This window comes from Puma concolor, chromosome D3 (assembly GCF_028749965.1).
Source record: "Puma concolor isolate L17-30 chromosome D3, mPumCon1.1.hap2, whole genome shotgun sequence".
Taxonomy (NCBI): Eukaryota; Metazoa; Chordata; class Mammalia; order Carnivora; family Felidae; genus Puma; species Puma concolor.
In genome coordinates this window covers 70,825,798-70,851,589 of record NC_141678.1, presented here as the reverse complement: position 1 = coordinate 70,851,589, position 25,792 = coordinate 70,825,798, and the positions used below count along the sequence as shown (strand labels likewise).

The 25,792-nt window shown below is 36.0% G+C and overlaps 1 protein-coding gene across 6 annotated transcripts in view; it reads right to left on the bottom strand.

The window, feature by feature from the left end:
- The window catches only part of SMAD4 (SMAD family member 4), a 63,659-nt gene that overhangs the window by 7,550 nt on the left and 30,317 nt on the right, over nucleotides 1-25,792 (bottom strand). For 2 of the 6 annotated variants that reach the window (XM_086683002.1, XM_086683003.1), the window contains exons 6-11: nucleotides 24,036-24,155; nucleotides 23,825-23,941; nucleotides 22,378-22,428; nucleotides 12,675-12,858; nucleotides 11,205-11,373; nucleotides 650-788 (exon numbers count right to left, since the gene is read on the bottom strand). In XM_086683002.1, the coding sequence (XP_086539128.1) occupies nucleotides 650-788; nucleotides 11,205-11,373; nucleotides 12,675-12,858; nucleotides 22,378-22,428; nucleotides 23,825-23,941; nucleotides 24,036-24,155 (780 nt within the window). Of the gene's footprint in view, nucleotides 1-8; nucleotides 122-156; nucleotides 177-649; nucleotides 789-9,283; nucleotides 9,394-11,204; nucleotides 11,374-12,674; nucleotides 12,859-22,377; nucleotides 22,429-23,824; nucleotides 23,942-24,035; nucleotides 24,156-25,792 lie in introns of those variants that run through there. The other 4 variants (XR_015242566.1, XM_086683004.1, XM_086683006.1 and 1 more) reach the window with 4 other exon arrangements.

Genomic DNA, 25,792 nt, shown 5'->3' with positions numbered 1-25,792 from the left:
TTGCTTACCACACTGAAGAGGTTAAGAACAGGGGTTGAATGAATCACTAGTTATGCCTTCAGACGTGGAAGATGGGTGCCACGTGTTTCCATCATAAAAGTCTATAGTCAGGAGTTTAACTCTGCAGTAAAAAATTCCCCATCAGTGTGAAACCTGGCACACAGTTCAATTTTACCCTAAAATTAAAAAAAAGTCTACAAGTTATCAAAATACCACCCTCACGTAAGTTTTCTCTCCATGCTTAGCGTACTTAAAAAAAAATTTGGAGAGGTACCTAATTCTGAACTTGAAATATGCTCTCCTTCTAGAATAAAGCCAAGCACATTGGTGATTACAACCCACCCTTGCTGGTGAGGCAGGAATTAAAAGCATCAACAAAAAAACAGGAGATTGATCAATATAATCTAACAATGACCCCCTTTCTCCTTTATCCCATACTCCCTTTTTGATACAAAAAGAATGAAGACAGTGTCCTAGACAAAGGACAACTATTACAGAAAAACAGTTTTTTGCTAATTCAAAAATGTTATCATCCCAGTAAAAGAACACTTTAGTTTCCATTATTGCCTGAAGTAACTAATCAGCTGAGTGAATCAAGATAAAGTGCCAACTACTACACTTGACAACAAAGTATCAAAAGCATACTTACTGATAGCTGGAGCTATTCCACCTACTGATCCAGGGCCAGGGATGTTTCCTGCCACGGCGGCGGCCTGCGCAGCGGCTGCAGCTTGAGCAGTGGCCGCCTGCTGCTGCATCTGCCGATGACACTGACGCAAATCAAAGACCTTTAAACAAGAAGTGCAAGTTCAATGCTATGAGTCCATCAGAAGAGATTCTACCACACATCAAAAGCCAATGCAAAATCTATTTAAAGCTCATAGCTTCATTTAGCTCTCAGAATAATTAATTTAAAAACCTAAGTTTTTATGTCGATTACAGCTGGTGGTTAGAGAAGGGGACTGGAACTCAGCCTAAAGGCACACTTCACTATCAGCTGCCACGGGCCTCTCCAGCCTTTATCTAGCTCAGCAAGGGTCAGTCACACTGTCCTTGTGAACCACCACCACTTGCATAAAATAAACCACCCTTTCATAACCAAACTGCTGAGAGTTCTCTTTAGGCTGAATTGATTGATGGCCTTGGTCACAGGGCCAACTTCTTTACCATTCTAGCTACTTGGAGGTGTGTAATAAATGGCACTGTCACAATTTAAGAAAGAATCTATATTTTTTAGAGATGTATGCTTTAGTACACAGGAGCAAATTCACATAACATTCAGGACTTGTTTCAAAATACTTAAGAAATAAAGGAAAAAACGACAGATCAAGCAAATGTAAAATGTTAACAACGACTGAATCTCAGTGATGGGTACACAGGATTTCATTAAACTATTTTTTCTCTACTTTTCTGTATGTTTGATAATGCTCATCATTTAAAAAAAAGTTTAGCTTTGAATTCTGTCACTAATTAATTACATGGGCTAAATTAAATTTCTTAACCTCTCTAGAGTCTCAACTTACTTATCTATAAAATGGGAATGCTAAGTGTACATGCTTTTTCATAGAGTTTGTAAACTTGGCATAATATACATTAAGCTGTCAATAAATGTTACCTAATATTTTGGTTCTGGCCTCCCCTGCACCATTTACCTTTCAGGATGAGTTAAGGAGTTCCTAAGTAATCTCCGGGTGGTTTATCAGCCACACCAAGGGTTGGTTATGGGGATTGCCACTTTTACCCTTATCCTTATGAAAGTACTGACATGCTCTTTAAGTAAGCAACAGATTATGAATGATAAGCCATATCATCTTTCTAGTAAAAAGCCAACTTCCTAAAATAATGTATTTGCTTTTAAAAACAGCACTGAACGATCAGCAAACAGAGTGGTCATCTACAGAAGCTGTGGGAAAGGAAGACAAGGACAGAGTAGAAACAGGCTGTTCAATGCAAACTTTAATTTCAGAACCATGTGATTATATTCCTTATTCAGAGTAAATTAAGTTTTTAAAAAGTCCTCTTAGTATGCACAAAACCCAAATATGAGCAAGCATAATTATCCTTGCCAAGAAAAGACCAAATAATGTATAACATATGACTTTCTCAGATAAACAACAGGTTTAGAGCCCAAACCACTAATTTTCAGATGCCTAAAAAAGAAATTATGATTGTCTTTAATCATGGTACCTGGTACTAAAAAATAAGAACACACACGAACAATAAACACAACAATCCTCTCAAAATAGCAAATCACATTTCTATTTACTTACTTCTCTATTCAATGCCTATCTTCTAGCATCAATAAAGGACAAAACTTAAACTATCTCATTTTCTGAAGAGGTATGAATTTGTCAAGTATATACGTATGTAACACCCGGCCAAACTATAAGTTCCGAAAGACTTCAAGACAGAAAGCATGGCAGAGTTAGGTCTGAAAATCAGAAATTCCACTATGCCCAGAACAGAAACCACTGTTTTTTCAAGATTTCTGAAGAGTCCATTAGATTCTGAACTTTTCCACTGGGCTATGACCTCTCAGAAGGCATTATGCAGCACAGCACAAAGCAGGAACTCAAATATTTGAAAAGCCAAATAGCTCTACAACCACTTTTTTTTTTTAAGAAAGAAATTAATAAAACTTTTTATTTTAGAGCCGTTTTAGGTTCATGCTAAAATGAGCAGAAAGTAAAGAGAGTTCCCTGTCCCTACTCAAGTACTACTCAAGTACAACCTCCTCCAGCACAGTGGTACATTTGTTACAGTCAATAAACCTACCAAAGTCATAGTTTACTTAAGGTTTCACTCTTGATTTTGTACATTTTAATGGGACTGGACAAATGTATGATGACATGTATCCAACACCTGAGTACCATACAAAGTAGTGTGAATGCCCTACAAATCCTCTGTGCTCTATTTATCCTTCCCTCCTTGCTCATCCCTGGAAACCACTGATCTTCTTACTGTCTCCATAGTTCTGACCTTCCCAGAACGTCATGTAGTTAGAATCACAGAGTATGTAGCCTTTTCATATTGACTTCTTTCACTAAGTAATATGCATATAAGATTCCTGTATGTCTTCTCATGGCTTGATAGCTCATGTTTTCTTAGGGCTGAACGATATTCCATTGTGTGAATGTACCACAGTTTATCCATTCACCTACTGAAGAATATCTTAGTTGCTTCCAAGTTTGGGCAATTATTAAATTAGTAAATTATTAAATTATTAAAGCCGCTATAAACATCCCAGTGCATGTTTCTGTGTGGGCATACGTTTTTAATTTACTTGGGTAAACACCAAGGACTCTGATTGTTGGATGATATGGTAAGAGTATGTTTAACTATGTAAGAAACTACCAACTGTCTTCCAAAGTGGCTGTACCATTATGCATTCCCACCAGCAATAAATGCGAGTTCCTGTTGCTCCACATCCTTGTCAGCATTTGGGGTTGTCAGCGTTTTAGATTTTGGCCATTCCACTAGGTATATAATGGTATCTCATTGTTTTAATTTGCAATTCCCTAATAACATATAGGGAACATATATATGATATATGTATCATATATATGACATATATATATGATATACATACATGTATATACATGTATACATATATATGATATACATACATGTATATACATATATACATATATATGATATACATATGCTATCTGTATATCTTCTTCAGTGAGGCATTTATTCATGTCTTTTACATATTAAAAAACATTTTTATTGTTTATTTATTTTTGAAGGGAGGGGGCAGAGCACGAGTGTGGGGGGAGGGCAGAGACAGAGGGAGACACAGAATCCAAAGCAGGCTCCAGGCTCCGAGCTGTCAGCACAGAGCCCAATGTGGGGTTCAAACCCACGTACCACAAGATCATGACCTGAGCTGAAGTCGGATGCTCAGCCAACTGAGCCACCCAGGTACCCCTACACATTTTTTAAAATATTTATTTTGGGGGGGGGGGAGGGAGGGAGGGAGGGAGGGAGAGAGAGAGAGCACCCACTGAAGTGGGGGAGGGGCAGAGAGAGGGGGAGAGAGAAAATCCCAAGCAGGCTCTGCGGCAATGCGGGGCTAAAACTCACCAACCATGAGATCATGACCTGAGCCAGTATCAAGAGTCGGATGCTTCACTGACTGAGCCTACCCAGGCACCCCCTGCACATTCAAAAAATCAGGTTGTTTTCTTACTGCTGAGTTTTAAAAGTTTTCTACATTTTAGATAACAATCCTTTATCAGATGTGTCTTTTGTAAATATTTTCTCCCAGTCTGTGACTTATCTTCTCATTTGCTTGACAAACTTTCACAGTTTTTAATTTTTTAATTTTAATTTCATCAGGGAAGTGCAACCTATCAACTGTTTTTCATGGGGCACTTCTGGTGTCATACCTAAAGTCACCACCACACCCAAGGCCATCTACATTTTCTCTGATGTTCTCTTCTAGGAGTTTCATAGTTTTGTGTTTTACACTTTGCTCTTTACAACCAAAAAAAAATTTTTTTTAAACATCACTAACCAAGTATGGTACCTATATAGTCTTACTGTCCAGGAGCAGGGAATATACCTTATAAATTCCTAGGGTTCAAATATGCTCTCAATGTACCCTCACCCCTGTCATGAATCACACACAGTTCCTTACAATGTTGTAAACAATCACAATTATGAATGTCTTAGCCTAAATCTATGCTAACACCAGCTACACATTATTATAGGTAACCACAAAAAATGAAATTTTATAATATTATCACTTTTATCTGCAGATGTAGAAATTATTTATTCAGCACTTCAGCAAATCCTTCCAGAGTAGATTTATGTAATTAAAGCACTCAAACCAGAACACTTCTAATTACTGGCTATACTGCCAGTAACTGAAACCTAACTAAAACCTGGGTTGCCTCTCTACTACTGTATCTGATCCATTAAACCATAACAGATTTTATCTGTTTTACTGGCTGCTAAAATTAAGGCTACCATTGAAATGTGACCATCTTCCTTTCAGAATCAGAGTTATTAATAAAGACAATTCAAAGGAATCAAAGTTTAAATATCCTTTTGGGCTCAGATCCAGAAAATATTTCTGATCACCACTGCTGACCTAATCAACTCCCTTCCTTCCATTTATTTAAGCATGCTTCCTGTGGTTACTCTCATATAAACTTATTACAAACCTATTACTTAAAGCTCAATGTCAACATCTTCAGAATACTTTCAACCAGGCGTCAAATTTTGACATTTTTCTATTATAAGGCTTAATTACAACACTCTCAGTTGGAATCAACACCAAGAAATAGCAACCCAGAAAGAGAAAGGGAATTTTGTTGTATATTGGGCATGTGAACATAAGACTTCATTAAAAATTTGCTAAGTTACCTGATCTGGAGGTAAGAATCACAATACACCGTAATTGGGAAATCAACGTAAGTTGGGATCATAATAATCTTCAACCTAGCCTACCTATGGTTTAGAAGCCTCCCCTAGCATTTATGTGTGCAAAACCAAACCTGACTCAACATCATCAGGGAAATGCAAATCAATAACCATCACAATGAGATAACACTCTACACCCATTAGGATGGCTAAAATACAAAAGATAGATAATAAGTGTTGATGAGACTGTACAGAAATTGAAAGCTTCCCACACTGCAGATCAGAATGTAAAACAGTTTAACTCACTCTGGAAAACAGTTTGGGAGTCCCTCAAAATGTTACGCAGAGTTACCTTATGATCCCGCAATACCTCTCTTAGGTATATACCCAAGAGAAATGAGGACATACATTCACATAAGACCTTGTACACTAATGTTTGTAGCAGTATTATTCATAATATAGCCAAAAAATGGAAACTCCTATATCCATCAACTGAAGAATGGATAAATAAGATGTGGTATATGGAATATTATTCTGCCATAAAATGAATGAACTACACATGTCTGTTATGTGGATGAAGCTTGAAACATTATATCTAATGAAAGCAGTCACAGAAAAGGTGCTTGGGTGGCTCAGTGGATTAAATGTCCAATTCTTGATTTCAGCTCAGGTCATAATCTCACAATTCGTGACACTGAGATGTGCGTCAGGCTGTGTGCTGACAGTGCAGAGCCTACTTGGGATTCTCTCTCTCCCCCCCTCTCTCTCTGCCTCTCCCCTTCTCATGCATGCATGCTTTCTCTCTCTCAAAATAAACGTTTTAAAAAAAGACAGAAAGAAGTCACAGAAGACCACACTATTCAAATTCATTTATACAAAATGTTCTGAATAGGCAAATCTATAGAGAAAGTAAATTAATGGTTGTTTAGGGCTGAGAGAAATGGGAGATTGAGAAATGATAACTAAAGGGTACAGGGCTTCTTTCTAGACTGATGAAAATGCTCAAAAATTGATTGTGATGATGGCTGCATAACTATGTGGATATATTTTTAAAAATCACTGAACTGTACAATTTAAATGGATGAATTACATGGTATGTGAATTATATCTCAATATCTTAATAAAGCTGTTAAAAAACCTGACTGCCCAGATAGTGGGATTAAGCCTGGCGTCAGCCTTCCGGTGCTGGGTGTGGAGCCTGCTTAAGATTCTCTCTCCCTCTTCCGTTGCCCTTACCCCACTCGTTCTTCCCGCACATGTGCTCTCTCTCAAAAACAAAACAAAACAAAACATCTTACTTTTGAGAGCAAAACAACAAGGCCACTTAGAACTCAAACATTTGCTTCATTTAAACCTTGTAAAATGACATTTCATTACATCAGATTTTCATGAATGAAAGATAACTATAATGTCATGAAAGATGAAGGGGGAAAAATCAACATCTTAGGAGAAAAGAAACTTCACAATTTAGCTTTAGCTTCTTGATTTATAAAATGAAAGAATGGTTCTCCAAACTCATGTTTTCCTCATTTTAAAAGAGAAAAATGTGTTTGTGTGTGTGTATGCATGTTTGGGGGGATAGGGAGAGGTGTATTCCCAATGTGTGGGTCCTCCTTCCAGAGGTTCATGTTATTTGCATATAACTGACCCCAGTAATACCATCTCTGGTGAGAATCAATAAATCTAAACACCATTATACAGATCCTCTAGTTATCACTGCCTAAAAAATTAGTAAATTAAGAACATGCCAATAGTTAGACTTAGGGTATATTTGTATGTCCTTCTTTCTGGCTAATAAGATTCTTTTGAAGAATAATAATATGCTTGGTAAACAGAAATCATTCTTTTAAAATCTTAACAGTTAATATGATAAAAACAGGATATTGTTTTTTACTCCACTAAAATGTCCCACAAGACTGTTATTTATTGTTCACAGCAAAAGCCTTATATTACTTTGAATATCTATCCATTGACAGTGGTTTATCAAGTGATGATATATCTCATACCTTAGGAGCTTTTCAAGAGCCATTTGTACTAAAACAGAGATGTTACACTTATTTGACAATCCTAAAAATTACTTTAATTGTAGGAGTCTACTCAAATGTTTTAAAATGACCCTATATCAAATAAATTCATAACTCTTGTCTGACACATAGTATATAATCAACACATAGTTCCCTGTCTATTCGCTGCAAATTATTCAAGTAACCCAGAGATTTCCAAGTCAAGATGGATGAGTAAGTGTACATGAACACTTTTTTCTCTCTGCTATAAGCACATACAAAGGGTAGAACAATTATTAAAGATATATATCCCTTAAGCCAATCATAAAATTCACATAGAAATACAAAGAGTGGTCAATAGTCAATCCTGAGAAAGGACAACGTTGAAAAACTCATACTTCCCAACTTCAAAACTTACCACAAAGCTAGAGTAATCAAGTCAGAGTAGTACTGTCATAAGGATTATATACGTATGTGTGTGTGTGTGTGTGTGTGTGTACACATATACGTGTGTGTATATATATATATATATATATATATATATATGTATGTGTATATATGTATGTATATATGTGTGTGTGTATATACACATATATACATATATATGTACGTGTATATATATGTACATATGTATAATTGTGTGTGTGTGTGTATATATGTATATATATATATGTATGTATATATGTATATAAACACAGAAATAAGCCTTTACATTCAAGGTCAACTGAATTTCACCAAAGGTATCAAGATAATTCATAAGAGAAAACACAGTCTTTTCAACAAATGGTTGCCAGAACTGGATATTCCAATTCAAAAGAATAAAGCTGGATCCCTTCCTTATACCACAAACACAAATTAACTCAAAATGGAGCACAGACCTAAAATAAAGAGCTAAAACTATAAAATACTTAGAAGAAAACATAGAAGTAAATCTTCATGACTTTGGATTAGGCAATAGTTTCTTAGATAAGACACTGAAAGCAAAAGCTACCAAAGAATAGATAAATTGAACTACATCAAAATTAAAACCTTTCATGCTGCAAGTCGTATCACCAAGAAAGTGAAATGAAGAACAAGCCAAAGAATTGAAGAAAATATACACAAATCATGTATCTTATAAGGGACTGATACCCAAAATATATAAAGAACTCTTATAACCCAGTAACAAAATGACAAAGAACCCAATTTAAAAATGGGCAAAAGATCTGAATAGATATTTCTCCAGAGAAGATATACAAATGGCCAATAAACACATGAAAAGATGTTCAGTATTATTATCAATTAGGGCAAATCAAAACCACAATGAAATATTACTTCACACCCACTAAGATGGCTAAAATAGATAATAACAAGTGTTGATGAGAATACAGAGAAATTAAAACTCTCATATATACATTGCTGATGGAAATGTAAGATGGCATAGCAACTTGGGAAATAGTCTGGCAATCCATCCAAAAACGCTGAACACAGTTGCCTTATAATCCAGCAATTCTACTCCTAGGTATATATCCAAGAAACTGAAAACATACATCTACCTAAAAACCAGTACGTGAATGTTCAGAGCAACATTATTCGCAATAGCCAAAAAATGGAAATAATCCATGTGTCCATCAACTGATGATGGATAAACAAAATCTACAGTGGAGAGCAGGGGCTAAAGACAGGAGGTACTTGCGTACCAAGATCAAAAAAAGAAGGTGTAGAGGTTAGTAATTTAACTTCTTAGAATAATAAGGAAAGATACAATAGCCAGGCTCTCTGAGGTCTACAACTGGGCACTTGCCCATAAACCAAGTGCTGGTAAAATACTCTGACAGCTAATTCAGAAATGCGCCTAGGAATAAAATTCTTGCCCACGGCAGAGATAAGCAACAGAAACCTATGCAATAGGAATTAGGCCCTGAGCATACCTGGGGATTGGAACTCAATTTCCTCATGGGACAAAATTCCTCTACCTCCTAAATATAAGAATTGGTTCTGAGATGTGGATCCCAGGGTGCCAGACTAAGGCAAAACTGCCCTATAGGGAGAAGCAATAACAGGGAGGAAAAAAAATAAAAAGAATTAATTCTCTCAAGACAAATTTGCCAACCAATATAAAACAGACTACAAAGCATACGAGGAAATCCAACACCACTTAAAAATAACAATAAAGCACAAATAACTAAAATTCCTTGTGAAGAAATTGGAAAATGCAAGTGAAGATAATTCCACCTCCCAGAGACAATTCCTGGTAAGACATTGTACACACCACTGACTTGTGGGTATATATATAAACGAATACAAATATCCTATGTAATGTTTAACAGATCATAGTCTATGTATTGTTTAACAACTGACATTTCCACATCATAAACATCCTATCAATAAATGTATTTCAATATTTTATTGTTCTATTGTATTCCATTGTTCTAACAGATCAAAACTATAAATGGTTCTCTACTGTCACGACTTAACATTACTGTTAAATTATTGGAAATTACTGTTAATTTCAGAAGGTGTGATAAATAGCATTGTGATTATGTCTTTTAGAAATATTTATCAATTACCAATTCGTACGAGAGTATTTTATGAGTGAAGTGAAAGAATATTTGGAAATGGCTTTAAATTACTGGAGAAAAAAAGTAAAGTGGTAAGCACAATAAAGGTTGATAGAATGCTGATAATTGTTGAAGCTGGATGAGGGGTACATGAAGGTTTCTTATTTTCACTCTACTTGATAATATTTAGAAATTTCATTATAGGGGCGCCTGGGTGGCGCAGTCGGTTAAGCGTCCGACTTCAGCCAGGTCACAATCTCGCGGTCCGGGAGTTCGAGCCCCGCGTCGGGCTCTGGGCTGATGGCTCGGAGCCTGGAGCCTGTTTCCGATTCTGTGTCTCCCTCTCTCTCTGCCCCTCCCCCGTTCATGCTCTGTCTCTCTCTGTCCCAAAAATAAATAAACGTTGAAAAAAAAAAAAAATTTTAGAAATTTCATTATAAAAAAAAAAGTTTCATTATATAGATCCCTATATCCTTTAACTGAAAATGAGATATTGGGTTTGTTGTTGTGAGGCAAACAAGCAATTCCATTTCTGTATACACTATTTGACTATATTATTTGTATGTTCAGGAATTTCCTGGAAATAAGTGATGAGTTATACAGTTAATTCCACTAATTTACAATAGCCAACAATGAAGATGCTTAGGATGACTGTACAAAATCTGAAATTAAAAATATATTTAGCCTTTCTAATTCCAACTTTCTTTCAAAAAGAGTGTGTTATGTTATAAACCAAAATTGAAATGGGTTGAATAGGTAATAAATGATAAACACCTCAGGCTTAATATGCAAAACAATATAATAAATATCATAATAAACAATAGATAAATGTTCATTTAATGCACAAAATTACATTTAATAACCTGGTATTGAAGCATTTTTCATTTCTCAGGTTCTTAATTTGAAAAGCTATTTATCTTAGAATTCCCCTCCATACGATCCTGAAGATTGGCTAAGATAAAATTCTAGAGTCTGAGTTTTACATACTTTATAAATCAAAGGAATACAAATTTGGAGATTTCACTCAATATTTTCAAGAGCTTGTGTATTACTGTAAAACAAATTTATTAATAAACAAATTTATTAATAAATAATAGGGCATGAATGCAACCATAAAACTCAATAGGCAATAACATCAATAAATGCCCCAGGAAATATGTTTTATACACAAATATCACTTCTGATTGTTTAATACGTAAAAGACATTTTTCTACTGCCCCCACCTCCATCTCAATTCTTTTAACAATAGAGCTTTCTAAGTCTAAAATATTTGAGTAAGACTGTAACTAACCTTTATATATGCACTTGGGTAGATCTTATGAACAGCATCTCCAGGTGCACGGCCCGCTTCTCTGTCTAAGTAGTAACTCTGCACAAAGACTGCATGGTCGCTAAGGCACCTGACCCAAACATCACCTTCACCTTTACATTCCAGCTGCACACCTTTGCCTATGTGCAACCTTAGGAAGAAAAAGAGAATCACATTTTGTTTGGATAAGTATTTAAAAATAAGTTTTGGTTCAGATTATATTGCATACCCAATATTAAAAAAAATTTTTAAATAAAAGACATTATATTACACCATAACTGAAAGACAGCCATTATTAACATTCTGGCGTATTTCCTTTTTTAAAATCTTATTCATATAAAATAACGATGAGCATATACATTATGTTTACTACCTGCTGAATACTTAAACATAAATCCTCACTTAACCTTTACAATTCAGTAAGGTAGATACCATTAAACCCATTTTATAAATGTTGAAACTAAAGCTTATAAAAGCATATAGTTACACTGTCCAAGTCAACAGCTACTAGCTACATGTGACTATTTAAATTAAACTAATTATAAAATTCAGTTAATCATATGAACCATATTCTAACTGCTCAATAGCCATGTTTTAATGTAGGCAGTGGCTACTGCAGTGAACAGCACAGATATAAACTATCTTCTTCATCACAGATAATTCTATTAGCACCAGCTTAGAGAGTAATTCACCAAAGTCACATAGCTAGTGATAGAACCATGAGTACATACTTATGCACATATATACTTCAAGAGTTGAGATCATAAAGTGCCTAAAACTATTATATTTTCCTATAATATTTCATCTTAAGCATTTACATTTGATATATAAACTTTTAATTAACATTTTAATGACTACATAAAAAATGAAAGTTCATCAAAATTTACTTAAGCATTACCCTTTATCATTTTTCCAACATTACAAATAATATTTACAAAAACATCCTCGTTTTACATTACTTCCTCTCAACAGATTTGTAGAAATAATATATGATCAGAGGAAACAAAGATTAGTTTTCAAACTGGATACCAAAAGGTCTAGTTTACTATTCAAAACATAGAAACGTCATTAACTTAAACAAGACTTTTTATTATATCTTAAATAACAAACATCCACAATTATACTGCAGTGCTTACAAATTTTCTGACTTTTTAAGATGATCTTTACTTTTTTGTCTATATTCAAAATCTTGTAAGTCTACACTGAAAAACAGAACTTAGAATACATGACAATGGGGGCGCCTGGGTCGCTCAGTCGGTTAAGCGTTCGATTTTGGCTCAGGTCGTGATCTCACGGCTCCTGAGTTTGAGCCCCACAGAGCCTTGTCTCCCTCTCTCTCTGCCCCTCCCCTGCTCTCTCTCTCAAAAAATAAATAAACATTAAAAAATTTTTGAAGAATAAATGACAATGTACTATATTCAATTTTTAAAATAACTATACAGTCAACAATACCTTGCTCTTTCAATGGCTTCTGTCCTGTGGACATTCGAGAGTTGACCCAAGCAAAAGCGATCTCCTCCAGAAGGGTCCACATATCCATCAACAGTAACAATAGGGCAGCTTGAAGGAACCTTAAATGTCTCTCCAACTTGAACATCCATTTCAAAGTAAGCAATGGAACACCAATACTCAGGAGCTACAGAGGATAAACAGGAGAACACCTACCCATGTAAGATACAAAGCATTCACTTTCACTTAAGACAAAGCTTTTCCTAAAAGAAAGGGTGAAGGGAAGAGACAGGCATTTGAAAAGCACCCAAAAGAATTTGATGAAAATGACAATGTATTAAAAGTAGGCACTTCCAAGGCACCTGGGGGCCTCAGACGGTTAAACACCCGACTTCGGCTCAGGACATGATCTCACAGTTTGTGTGTCAGGTTCTGCACTGACAGCTCAGAGCCTGAGCCTACTTGGGATTCTGTATCCCCCTCTGTCTCTCTGCCCCTCCCCTGCTTGTGCTTGCTCTCTCAAAAATAAACAAACATCAAAAAAAAAAGTAGACACTTCCATGTCTTCCATTTTTCAGCTCAGTACCTAGCATTCTTGAAACTGTAGTCATTTTTAAAATCTGGACATTGGTTCTTACCTCAAAGGACACAGTCAACTAGGAATTTAAAGAATGGAAGTAATTAGAATCTAAAATAAATTATTTTATCATAGTGTTTCATTTGGCTGCATATATTTTCTACGTAGTCTAACTTGTATTTTTTTAAAACACACTGACTCTAAGACATATTCCAGGGAAGTGTTCTTGAGTAACATCAATTTATGGCATATTTGTATAGATCCCTAATTGAGAGACAGGGCATAAGCAAGTCAGCCATCCCAGACTAGAGTCAAGGTTAATCACACTCCACTACACAGTTGCTCTGGATAGGAATTCTCAACTGTCTCTTGATTGAAAGGTCGTTTTTGGTGAAGTCAATTGATGTTAACTACTACAATTTTAACTCTGAAGATGTATTCCGTGTATTCATTTAAGCAACGATAAATGATTTAAAATAATTTTAAATGGGATTGGGAAAAAAGGCACTACTTGGTTTGATTTGCAAATATAGTTGATCAAGTATTTCTAATTTTTGTTTGAATACAATTATTAGAGACAACATAAATGGAAATTATTTGGTTTTCCTTTAACAAACAATTTATAGGGTATCTAGGAATTATTCTAATTTTTTTTTTAATGCTTATTTATTTTTGAGAGAGACAGAGACAGAGACAGAGTGCAAGCAGGGGAGGGGCAGAGAGAGAGAGGGAGACACAGAACCTGAAACAGGCTCCAGGCTCCGGGCTGTCAGCACACAGCCCTACATGGGGCTCAAACTCATGAAACCTGAGATCATGACCTGAGCTGAAGTCAGACGCTTAACTGACTGAGCCACCCAGGCACCCCTCTAGAAATTATTCTAGGCATGGCATACAACAGCAATAATCAGGACCGCTACTGTCCCTAATCTCATGGAAATGCAGAGGCAAATAAGGAGATAAATGAGTGAGATGACTCAGGTAATGATAAATACTGTAAAGAAAATAAAATGGGGTGTGGAACAGAAGATGATTGGAAAGAATCATCAGATTAGAGGGCAGGAGTACATCCTATCTGAAAAGATAAACTTTGAAAGACCACATACTTATGTAAAGACTGTGAACAGAACACTTCAAGAAGAAAGCAAATGATGTGCTCACTTCAGCAGCACATATACTAAGAAGAAAGCAAATGCAAAGGCCCTGGAATAAAAATGGATTTGAGTTATTTAAGGGGGAAAAGGCCACTGCCACTTACTAGAGAATGAAAGCTTTCTTTAAAAAAAAAATTTTTTTTTAACATTTATTCATTTTTGAGAGACAGAGAGAGACAGAGCATGAGCAGGGAAGGGGAAGAGAGAGGGAGACACAGAATCCGAAGCAGGCTCCAGGCTCCGAGCTGTCAGCACAGAGCCCGACGCAGGGCTTGAACTCATGAACTATGAGATCGTGATCTGAGCCGAAGTCAGATGCTCAACCAACTAAGCCACCCAGGTGCCCCTGAAAGCTTTCTGCTGATAAACCAATTATTGATCTGCTTCTCAATGTGCCCTTTATGAACTCTGACTCATCTAAAATTTTCAGCAATAAAACTTTCAACAATCTATAAAGATACTTGGGATGACAAAACAATAGATCTTCTCAAACTCCCAAAATATCTTAAAATGAAGTATGACAGACATTTCAAATATATTTTCAAAAATCTTGTAAAATCTATGTATCTAATTGCTTTTCGAATGTTGTCAAGGGGGTGCCTAGGTGGCTCAGTAGGACTGAGCGTCCAACTTCGGCTCAGGTCATGATCTCGCGGTTCCTGGGTTTGAGCCCCAAGTCGGGCTCAGCTCAGAGCCTGGAGCCTGCTTCGGATTCTGTGTCTCTCTCTCTCCCTGCCCCTCCCCCTCTCTCACTCTGTCTCTCTTTCAAAAATAAACATTTATCTATTTTTTTTTTTTAATTTTTTTTTTCAACGTTTATTTATTTTTGGGACAGAGAGAGACAGAGCATGAACGGGGGAGGGGCAGAGAGAGAGGGAGACACAGAATCGGAAACAGGCTCCAGGCTCTGAGCCATCAGCCCAGAGCCCAACGCGGGGCTCGAACTCCTGGACCGCGAGATCGTGACCTGGCTGAAGTCGTACGCTTAACCGACTGCGCCACCCAGGCGCCCCCAAAAATAAACATTTAAAACAAAAAACAAAAAAACAAAAATGCTGTCAAGGAAGAAAGTACTTTTCAACTAAGAATAAAACAGACCACATGAAGATGGTGATTCAAAAACTTAACTTGAAATGTTTTGCCACACAGATCAAATCAACTAATCACAAATACTTAAATTTCTTTAAATATGTTTGGTTATCATTAAACTTGAAAAGTAGTGATACACTGAAGTCCCCTCTTAAAAAAACAGTTTGAAATATTTATGAAGTTATTCTTTATAGAAAACATTCCATTATGCTATGAACCAAAAGCCTCAGCAAACGTAACTGGCAGGTATATTGGTTGAAGCTAAAACTAAAGAGGTTGTGTTAAGGTAAGTTAACAACTACCCAATGTTTTGGAAACAAAAAAAAAAAAAACAGTAATAGCACTTAAAAGAGGTCTTTACACAGTCCACACAATAAATTCTGTTACAAACAATGCCCTAAAGTCATGAATGTCTATAATGCTCAGTAAAAAATAAGGCGCAAGGATATGCATTTCCTAGTTCATACTGAAGAACACTATCCAGAAGTAAAGTTCCATGGTGAGCAACCTTTTTCCATTAGAGTCAATTTACGGGAGAAAAAGAGAATTGTATAATCTCCATGTTTAAGTAAGAAAAAAGATACTTTCATCATCATAACTATAATATCTGCAACTGCACTTAAACCTTATTTTATTTCCCAGTTGCCAAAGGGGTTTTCATTTACCTAATTATCTCAGATACCATACAGCAATGATGGTTACATAAAGCTGCATATCTGAATAGGTTTAGTATGAGTTGATCTCCTGCTACTGGGAAGAAGTATTTTAAGAAACTTGAAGTAAACAGAAACTGGCATCAGAACTGTACACCACTGATCAGGGAAGAAAAACGACGATCTGTTAAGAGATTATTAAGGCCTAAGAAAGGAGGAAGGAGGTTACCATCTAGGAGGACAGAGAGAACCAGAGGTAATCTAAGAGGGTTCCAGAGAACTTGGCAGTCCTGGGATACAGTATATAATGTGGAAAACTTTCCACTCTCAATTTGCTAATTGAGTAATAAACAGGAGTAAGGAATAAGAAGCACTCATTAAGACTTTTTAGATCCTGGGGCGCCTGGGTGGCTCACCTGGTTAAGCATCCAACTCTGGATTTTGACTCAGGTCATAATCTTATGGTTTGTGAGTTCAGGCCCCACATTCAGCTCTGTGCTAACAGTGCAGAGCCTACTTAGGATTCTCTCTTTCTCTGCCCTTCCCCTGCTTGTGCTCACACTCTCTCTCTCTTTCAAAATAAATAAATAAACTTAAAAAAAAAAAAAAGACTTTCTAGATCTCTCTTTGCTCTTCTGCTCCAAGGATCAAATGCCATATAAGTGATGAGCCTGCAGCTTCTCAAAACTAGTATTAACAGCAGGATGTAATTAGAGAGAACATTCTTAATAACTCAACAACACCTACCAAGATGGAGTGGGATTATTAATGTGCTTGCTCATTTGATACTTTTAGCTCCTTGTTGCTGAACTAGTGAAGTTGAGCTGGTCTCATGAAGCCTATGGACTGCTCATTACTGGTCAAAGGTTTTTATGTATTTATTTTTTAATGTTCACTTATTCTTTGGAGGGAGGGAGGGCAGAGAGAGAGAGATGGGAGACAGAATCCAAAGCAGGCTCCAGGCTCTGAGCTGTCAGCACAGAGCCCAACGTAGGGCTCAAACCCACAAACTGTGAGATCATGACGTGAGCCAAAGTTGGACGCTTAACCAACCGAGCCACCCAGGCGAGAGAAAAGGTTTTTAAAAGACTAAGTTAGCAACCTGAATTTTTTTTTACAATATAAGAACTTAGCTAAATATTTTTTATAATGGAGAAATGTATTATAAAGCACAGTTTATCAAATAAATGTTATTCAATTACACTGGGAAATATAAGTCTCCACGGCATTATCTTCAATTTCTGACAGCAAGTAATTCAAGAAGTTAAAAACTTGGTTAAAGTGCCCAAGAGACTCATTATGAATTATTTCTTTTATTATTTAGATCTGAATGAGATGCCCTAGGAGAATCTTTTATCTACACATAAAGACTCTCTCTTGAATGGTATAGTTCCAAACTACTAAAATATAACCTGAATTTGGAAATCTGTCAATTTTGAATCCATTTGTGAATTACCAAAACAACCTCAAAGACACTGAGGAAACTCACTTTAATTTGCAATTAATATTTAATTTGATGAATATTAAAGAAAAAGCTTTTGCTTTAAAAAAAAGCAAAAACAAAGTTAATCCATAAAAAAGAAATAAAATGACTAACCTTGCCCAAAATTTTTTTCGACTTAGTTATCAAAGTCAAAGCATAAAAATCATCAAGTATATGGCCTACCTGAAATCCTTAATACCAAGGTAATGACCAATACTAATTATTTTCATTTTCTACAATTTATATTACATCTATGTCTGAAAGCATTTATGTAACTGTCCTCAAAAATCGTTTCGCAGGGCTCCTGGGTGGCTCAGTTGGTTAAGCGTCCAACTTTGGCTCAGGTCACAATCTCACAGCTCATGAGTTCAAGCCCAGTGTCGGGCTCTGTGCTGACAGTTCAGGGCCTGGAGCCTGCTTCGGATTCTGTGTCTCCCTTGCTCTCTGCCCCTCCCCAGCTTGTACTCTCTCTCAAAATTAAACATTAAAAAATGTTTTAATAAAGAAAAATTATTTCTCAAAATAGATACACTATATTTATTATTGAGGATTTTTAATTATTTCAAACATTTTATATATTCAGAAGTATATGCTTATTTTCCCTCTTAAAGGTCCTAAGTCTGGGGTCGAACATTTTAGCATTTCTTAATCAGACCTTAAGGGGCCACATTAACCACACACCTAAAACAAGTATTACTTTGCTTTCTTTTCTTTTTTTTTCCAAATGTTATTTTTGAGAGACAGAGAGAGAGAGAGAGAGAGAGAGAGAGAGACAGCATGAGTGGGGTAGGGGCAGAGAGAGGGAGACACAGAATCTGAAGCAAGCTCCAGGCTCTGACCTGCCAAGCACAGAGCCCAATGCGGGGCTCAAACCCACCAACCGTGAGATCATGACCTGAGCTGAAGTTGGACGCTCAACCAACTGAGCCACCCAGGCGCCCCACTTTGCTTTCTTTTCTATTTGTTCATGAATCAAGGATAAGAAGTGAACTACCAACTGTAATTTAGTAGAATTAAAAGTACTAGGTAGCAGAGGACACAGGGATTAGGAAAGGCTTCCCAAAAGTGGTATACTCCAGCTGGATCTTTACAAAGAGTTTGCACAGGGGCACCTGGGAGACTCAGGGTGTTGAGCCTCTGACTCTTGATTGCGGCTCAAGTCATGATCTCATGGTTCATGGGAATGAGCCCCGCACTGGGCTACGTGCTAACAACTCGGAGCCTACTTGGGATTTTCTCTCTCCCTTGCTCTCTGCCCCTCCCTGACTCATGCTCTGTCTCAATCAATCAATCAATCAATAAATGGAATTTGCCACACACATTTAGGAGTTTAGGAGTATGTGGGTGGGCATCAAGATGGTCCCCAAGGATTCTCACCTCCTGATATTCATATCTGTGTGTTATCCCCTCCTCACAAAATAGGACCTTACAGAAATTATGACATGACTTTTGATCCTCTTTTTTGAATTTTCTTTCTTTATTTGAGAGAGAGGGTGTGTGTGTGAACAGTGTAGGGCCAGAGAAAGGGGAGAGAGAGAATCTCAAGCAGGCTCCACACTGTCAGCACAGAACCCAACGTGGGGCTCAAACTCAAGAACTGTGCGATCATGACCTGAGCTAAAATCAAGAGTCATACATTTAACCAACTGAGCCACCCAGGTGCCTCTGATAAGTCTTAAAAGACCCTGAGGCTCTGTCTTGCCTTCTCTTGATCACTCACTCTGAGGGAAGCTGGCTATCGTGTGAAGACACTTGAGAAGCTCCATGCAGAGAAAGTGGAGCTTACTGCTTACAATAACATTAACTTGCCAGCTATATGGGTAAACCACTTGGAAAGTGAATCTTCCAGCCCCAGAAAATCCTTCTGATGATAGCAGCCCAAGCCAACAACCTGACTGCAACCTCATGCGACTTTAAGCCAAAGCAAACCAACCAAACCATTCCCAGATCCCTGGCCCACAGAAACTAAGTATAATAAATGGTTATTACTGTTTAACTAGTTAAGTTTAGGGAGTAGTCTGTTGCAGAACACAGGTAACTAATATAGTGCACAAGACATAAGACAAAGAAGAAGCACAGAGGAATGATACCTGGGCAAGCTTGAGTATGTGCTTCAGGATGGTTAAAGCATAAAGAGACAAGGCTAGAAAAGTACACATGGAACAGGATCAGAGTCTATTTTCTGCCCAGCTAAGGAATTCCAACCTCATCCTTTTGGCCAAGCAATGGTCAGGGAAATTAATGCAAGTTCTTCAGCAGAGAAATAATTGGATCCAAATTTTAAAAGAAATACTGAATAAGAGTAGACAGTAAACCATGACTACAAGCCCTCCCAACAGGGCGACCAGTTAAAATATTCTCTTAATACTGTAATAGGAGTAATGAAGATAACAGTTGTCAGGTAAAACTCCTCTGGGGCCTCTAAGTATTCATAGTCAAAGAGTTCACAGCCCTCCGCATTCCAACCAGCTGACTCCACTACAGGTGTATGTGCACAGTTGATCCTCTCCCACAACCACTTGGACAGAGACCTTTCAGAATAATTCTTACCATTAAGTCATTAAGTCTAGTCTACTCAAGACAGAAGTTTTAATACCAGTGTGGGGTGCTCCAGATGTGTATCCTCATAACTAGTTAATGTTATTCCCTAACCACCAGGAACTGTTAGACCTCAACATCAGTTGCATCATGAGAATGAAGGAAATCTATCAGGAAACCAAAAGCAATTGCTGAATCCAAATTGAGCCCAAATAACCAGCCACCATTTCTAACCCCACCTCACCATCCCATCCAGAGTAGGTCTTTCTTCTGAGCTCTGGTTACCCTCCCTCCTGCAGACCACCTTCCACTTAGCCATATGGACACTGAGGCTCCCCAAAATGCCAGGCATCACTAATGACTCTCAATGACTAATGACTTTCTGCTTCATTGAAGTCAGAAAAAATTCTCATTCTTAAGACTCTAGATTTTCCCCTCTTATCCCAACATATTTATTCACAACAAATTAAGATTCTGATATAATGATTTCATTCATATAATTTTAAAAACAAGTAAATCCAATCTACTAGATGGTCTAAGGATGCATTCATCAGTTTCAAAAAACAAAAACAGTATCCACAAAAAGCAGGATAGTGCCGATCTCTGGAGATGAAGAAGAAAAGTTTTTGACTGAAACAAAATGCATGGGGTAGGAAGTTTTTTAGGAGTGCTGTCGTAGTTCTCAATCTGGGTGGTGGTTACCTAGGTGTTGGCTTTACTGTTATTCATGAGACTGTATGTATACTTGTTTTATATACTTTTCTCTATATTTCTCAATAAAAATGTTTTAAAAAGGGAAGGCTCCTTAACCCATAAACAATGTTCAATAAATATGCAAATAACATATAGAAAACCCACTAAAGAGGATAATTTAAGTAGTATATATGTATGGTTAAAAAGTACTTAGGCCCTGCCAGTAGCATTTTTCTTCTAATCAAAACCAATATTATTTGCCTCCTAAATCAGCAAAAAGACTATTGAACTATCATGCCTCTGCTGGCAAGCATGGTAAGTAAAACTGGTTCTCATACTCTGATGTGATCTCTATAAAGCAGTTTGGCCTTTTGATTCAGAAACTCTTCAAATCTCTTAAACTGAAACATGAGAAGTGTTATAAGCTTAAAAATCTTACCCTCAATGGTTTTTTTTTTAACAGCTGGAAGAAAAATTAGAACCAACATAAAAAATAACAAACCAAACACTGCTTAAGAAAATTATGTAGATCTATTTGAAGAACTATAAGTTATCCTTTAAAATGATCATTATGGTTATTGTAGTTACATTATTTTTTAAATTTTATTGGAAATACATGCTGATATATTTATATATAAAACAATTTTATAGGATTTCCTTCAAAATAATAGGTGAGGGTATAAATAGACCAAACTGGTCCTTAGCTGACAATGGCTGAAACTGAGGGATTAGTACAATGGGGGGTCGGGGTGGGGGTGGGGGTGCTGTCTGATATTTGGTATATGTTTGAAATTCTTCATAATAAAACAAATTACTTTTAATTAGGAAAAAAATTAAGCGATCAATTTTATTTGCATCTTTTTAAGCTAAGAAAAACATATGAAGGGATAGAGGAAAGTAATTCAAAATGCTATGTTTATGTTAAGAAGCCTTCAGTATTTTAACTCTCTCTGCTTTTTTACTTCTATGGTTTAAAAGATATATTCAAATTTGAATTAAGGAAATCTATTCAGCTATTTACTCCTTTGAACATAATTTAATCAAAAAGTTTCTAAAAATTCCAGTTAACCAAAAATTCCTGAATCTATCTTCTAAAACAGACACAGTGAATTATTTTTATTTCCAGCGCACATTTTGGATTTTTCCCTGGCTTTTTAAACTACATTTTTACAGCTGTTCTATTTTGAAACCTAGTTTTCTTCTGCTGCATATTTATGTATTCAATGCTAAAACCAGCACTTTGGTACTTCATATTTTAGCTGAAAAAACAGTTCTTGTCTTTTACTTCAGACAGTTAAAAAGTATCAAATATAGGCAGCTTATGTGGACTCTATTGGCTACTCATAAACTGTTGATCAGCTAATGCCATAAGGAGTACTGTACTTATCTAAAAAGGTAGGTTACTGTGTAACTAGACTAAAACCTGTGTGTGTGTGTGTGTGTGTGTGTGTGTGTGTGTGTGTTTTAATTACTATGAAGAAAATCTAAATATAGGGAATCATTGTTGAAATACACTTACCAGGATGATTGGAAATGGGAGGCTGGAATGCAAGCTCATTGTGAACTGGCCCTGAAGAAAAGACAATAAAAATCCCAATTTTATTTATTAAAAGTTTTCCAATGCTAAAACTTTTAATAAACCTTACTTAAATATAACTATCATACCTTAGGAGTGGTTTAAAACTTATTCAATGTCTAAAAATTTAAAAGCTTAGTTTAGATTACTTTATATAAGCAAATACTCTCAAGGTACTTTTGTGGATATTTAATAGCTAACATTTTAATGCTATGTGCCAAGTGCTGTTAAGCAATTTGCAATAACTGTACACACAAGATTTAAATTATAAATGAATTATTCATGTAAGGTGATAAGAGTGTAATTTACAATGCAATATACAACAATAATTCAAAATCTTAGGTCCGTTCTAAAAACAAATGTTTAAAGTTTATTAAATTAAGGATAAATTGAGAGGTTATTAAGCATTAAAACACTGTGCTAAACCCTTCACACGAATTATTCCATTTGCTTTTTACAACACTCCTTGAGATAGATATTATTACCCTTAAGGCTTAGTTAGTGGGGGTTATATAACCTGCCAATGGTCACACAGCCAGTTAAGGGTCCAACCTCAGCACCTTAACCACTTTGCTGGGCCAGGCAGCCATAAAAAATTACATTCCCTAAGATATGGAAAATAGTAACATAATCGAAAAAAAGCAGGATACAACAATATATACATAGTATGATCCTTTCTCTCCCAATATATATACACCCGTTTATATGACTGGAAGAAAAAATATGAAAAATATTAGAAGTGGATATCTCTACGTGGTAGGACTCTGTAAATTTTCTTATTTACACTTTTCTGTATGTTCCAAGTTTTCTTTGGTTCTATTAATCTAATAATGGAGGAGGAAAAGGAATTGGATACATATGAAAAATTCAGGGTCTTGATTTCACTAAGCCAAATGAACAATGTTCCTCTTCTGTCTGAAATTACAAGCTATGGTTATTAGTAGAGTATCCCTCCAAATCAAGCCTGCACAGAGTAATGATAGAGACAACACGTAAGTGTCTGCATTTTGCTGAAGACTATGATGAGGGAAACCTTGAGATCTTGACACTCAAGGGATTTCAATCCACTTAGGGTGGATATACAGATATACATGAGACCTAAGAACATATACAAAGTAAACAAACAAATGAATGGAAATCAATGTGATGTTAATGAAACATTAGCAACAGAGAAATAAATTTAGTAAACATTACTCCTCTAAAACAAAGGTATGATAACAAAACTATGAAAAGTAAATAATACTGTTTTTACCAAAATGCTGAAAAGCAGTAATCATTTAATGAAACTAAATTGTAAGATGAATAAAAGATGTAAAAACATTTAAAAAAAAACAGAAAGAAAACAAGTTCTCAAAAAGAAAAGGCCCTTAAAACAAAAACAAGAGCTTACAGTAATGTCCGGGATGGGGCGGCATAGGCGGGTGGTGCTGAAGATGGCCGTTTTGGTGGTGAGGCAAATTAGGTGTGTATGGTGCAGTCCTACTTCCAGTCCAGGTGGTAGTGCTGTCTAAAAATTAAGGCCCACATGGATTAATTTGCTTTTATAAAGTCTGCCTATTTTTTCTCAACTACTTAAAAGATTTTAAAAAGCATGTACATACTATGATGGTAAGTAGCTGGCTGACCAGTAAATCCATTCTGCTGCTGTCCTGGCTGAGGCCCTGAAGCTATCTGCAACAATCCTTCACTATGGCTGCCTGCCAGTATACTGGCAGGCTGACCTAGAGGAACAAGAAGACATTAATACGGTACATTTTTAGATGCAATCCTGCGTTTTTATACAGTAAATGAAGGACCAACTATAACTGACGATCGAAGCTATAAAGATGGGCAAAAAGTGGAACTAGTCCATGGTCTATCAAATAACAAACCCTAAAGTCATCTATGAAGGCAAACCTTAACTTGAAAAAGTTGAAAATTATTCTACCTTAAAGTAATGCCTAGCTAATTTTAGAGGCCTTTTCCTTCATTAATATTCTTCATGTGCCAGCAAAATCCCACTACATGTCTAGCCTATCACAGTAACTTCAGAAGCACATCAGCTCATCACTGGCCATGCCATCTAGCTCTAGACCCTTCTAATTAGGACTCCAAAAGTCCAGGCTCAAGAAAATGTTGAAAACTAGAAATTCATTATCATCAGCACTGGTACTGGTAATGGCAAAATGCTATGGTTTGATAAAAGAAAAGCAGAGCAGGCAAATCTTTTAAATGGAATGTGATGGGTAAGGTGAAGTTTAGAAAAGTTCAAGCTTCACTGTTAAATCAATAGAGCATTGCTAGTAAAAACAAAAACAAAAACGAAAAACCACCGAAAAAAAAACCCAAAAAACAAAACAAAAAAAAAACACACAAAAAAAATAACAAAAAAAAAAAAACCCAAAAAACAAAAAACCACAACAAACTCGAAGTCTACTTTGAAATTTTTTCATGTACTTTTAAAAACCAAAAATCATCTCTTTCCAAGAACACTACCATATTCCTGGATTTACAAGAAATTACTTACTCTTTCTATATGTAATATACCAGAAGGAGTAAGACTCCTGTGGCTTCTATTCTATTCAAAACCATTCTACAATATTGCTTACTGACCTACATTTTTTAAAAGATTTTATTGTTTTTTTTTTTTTCTTAAGTAATCTCTATCTTCAACGTGGGGCTCAAACCCACAACTCCAAGATCAAGAGTCACATGCCTCACCAACCAGGCCAGCCAAGCGACCCAATGACCTACATTTTTAAGGCCTTTTTTTTTTTAAGTGGAAAATGCTTGATTTCTTTAAGCAAGCATTAATGAAGTCAATTGTTTATTCCATTTGGAAAGCAATGAAATTTCACAGTTGTTATCTATCACTAACATAACTTCAATCTTTTCTCATCTAAATGGGAATATAATCAAGATACACAAAAGGAAATGACACCATCGATCAAAGTATCAAGGAAAAGGAACATTTTTCTCCTCTCTACAAATCACATTTCCTTAAGGCTAGGATTATAAAATTAAAAGTTAAAGAGATTATTTCAATACTCCCCAATTATTTATTTTTAAACATGATGTTTTTAGAAACCTCCCTTCCTACTCATCCCCCAAAATTTTTTCCAAGTTATCTTCAAATGTTAATGACATTTTTACTCTTGCCTTTAACAACTGTACATGTCAGATTCTTAGCTACCTTACAAAAAGCGTCCCTATATAAGAGAAATGAGATTATTTTAATTTACAGATACTTAAAAAAAAAAAAAAAAAAACCTGAAGATATTCAAGTGCCAAATGAACACAGGTTGTTATTGGTACTGAATATTTCTATTACACAATTCCAAGTGTGTAAGATGAAATTAAACAATACACCTAGATAAGC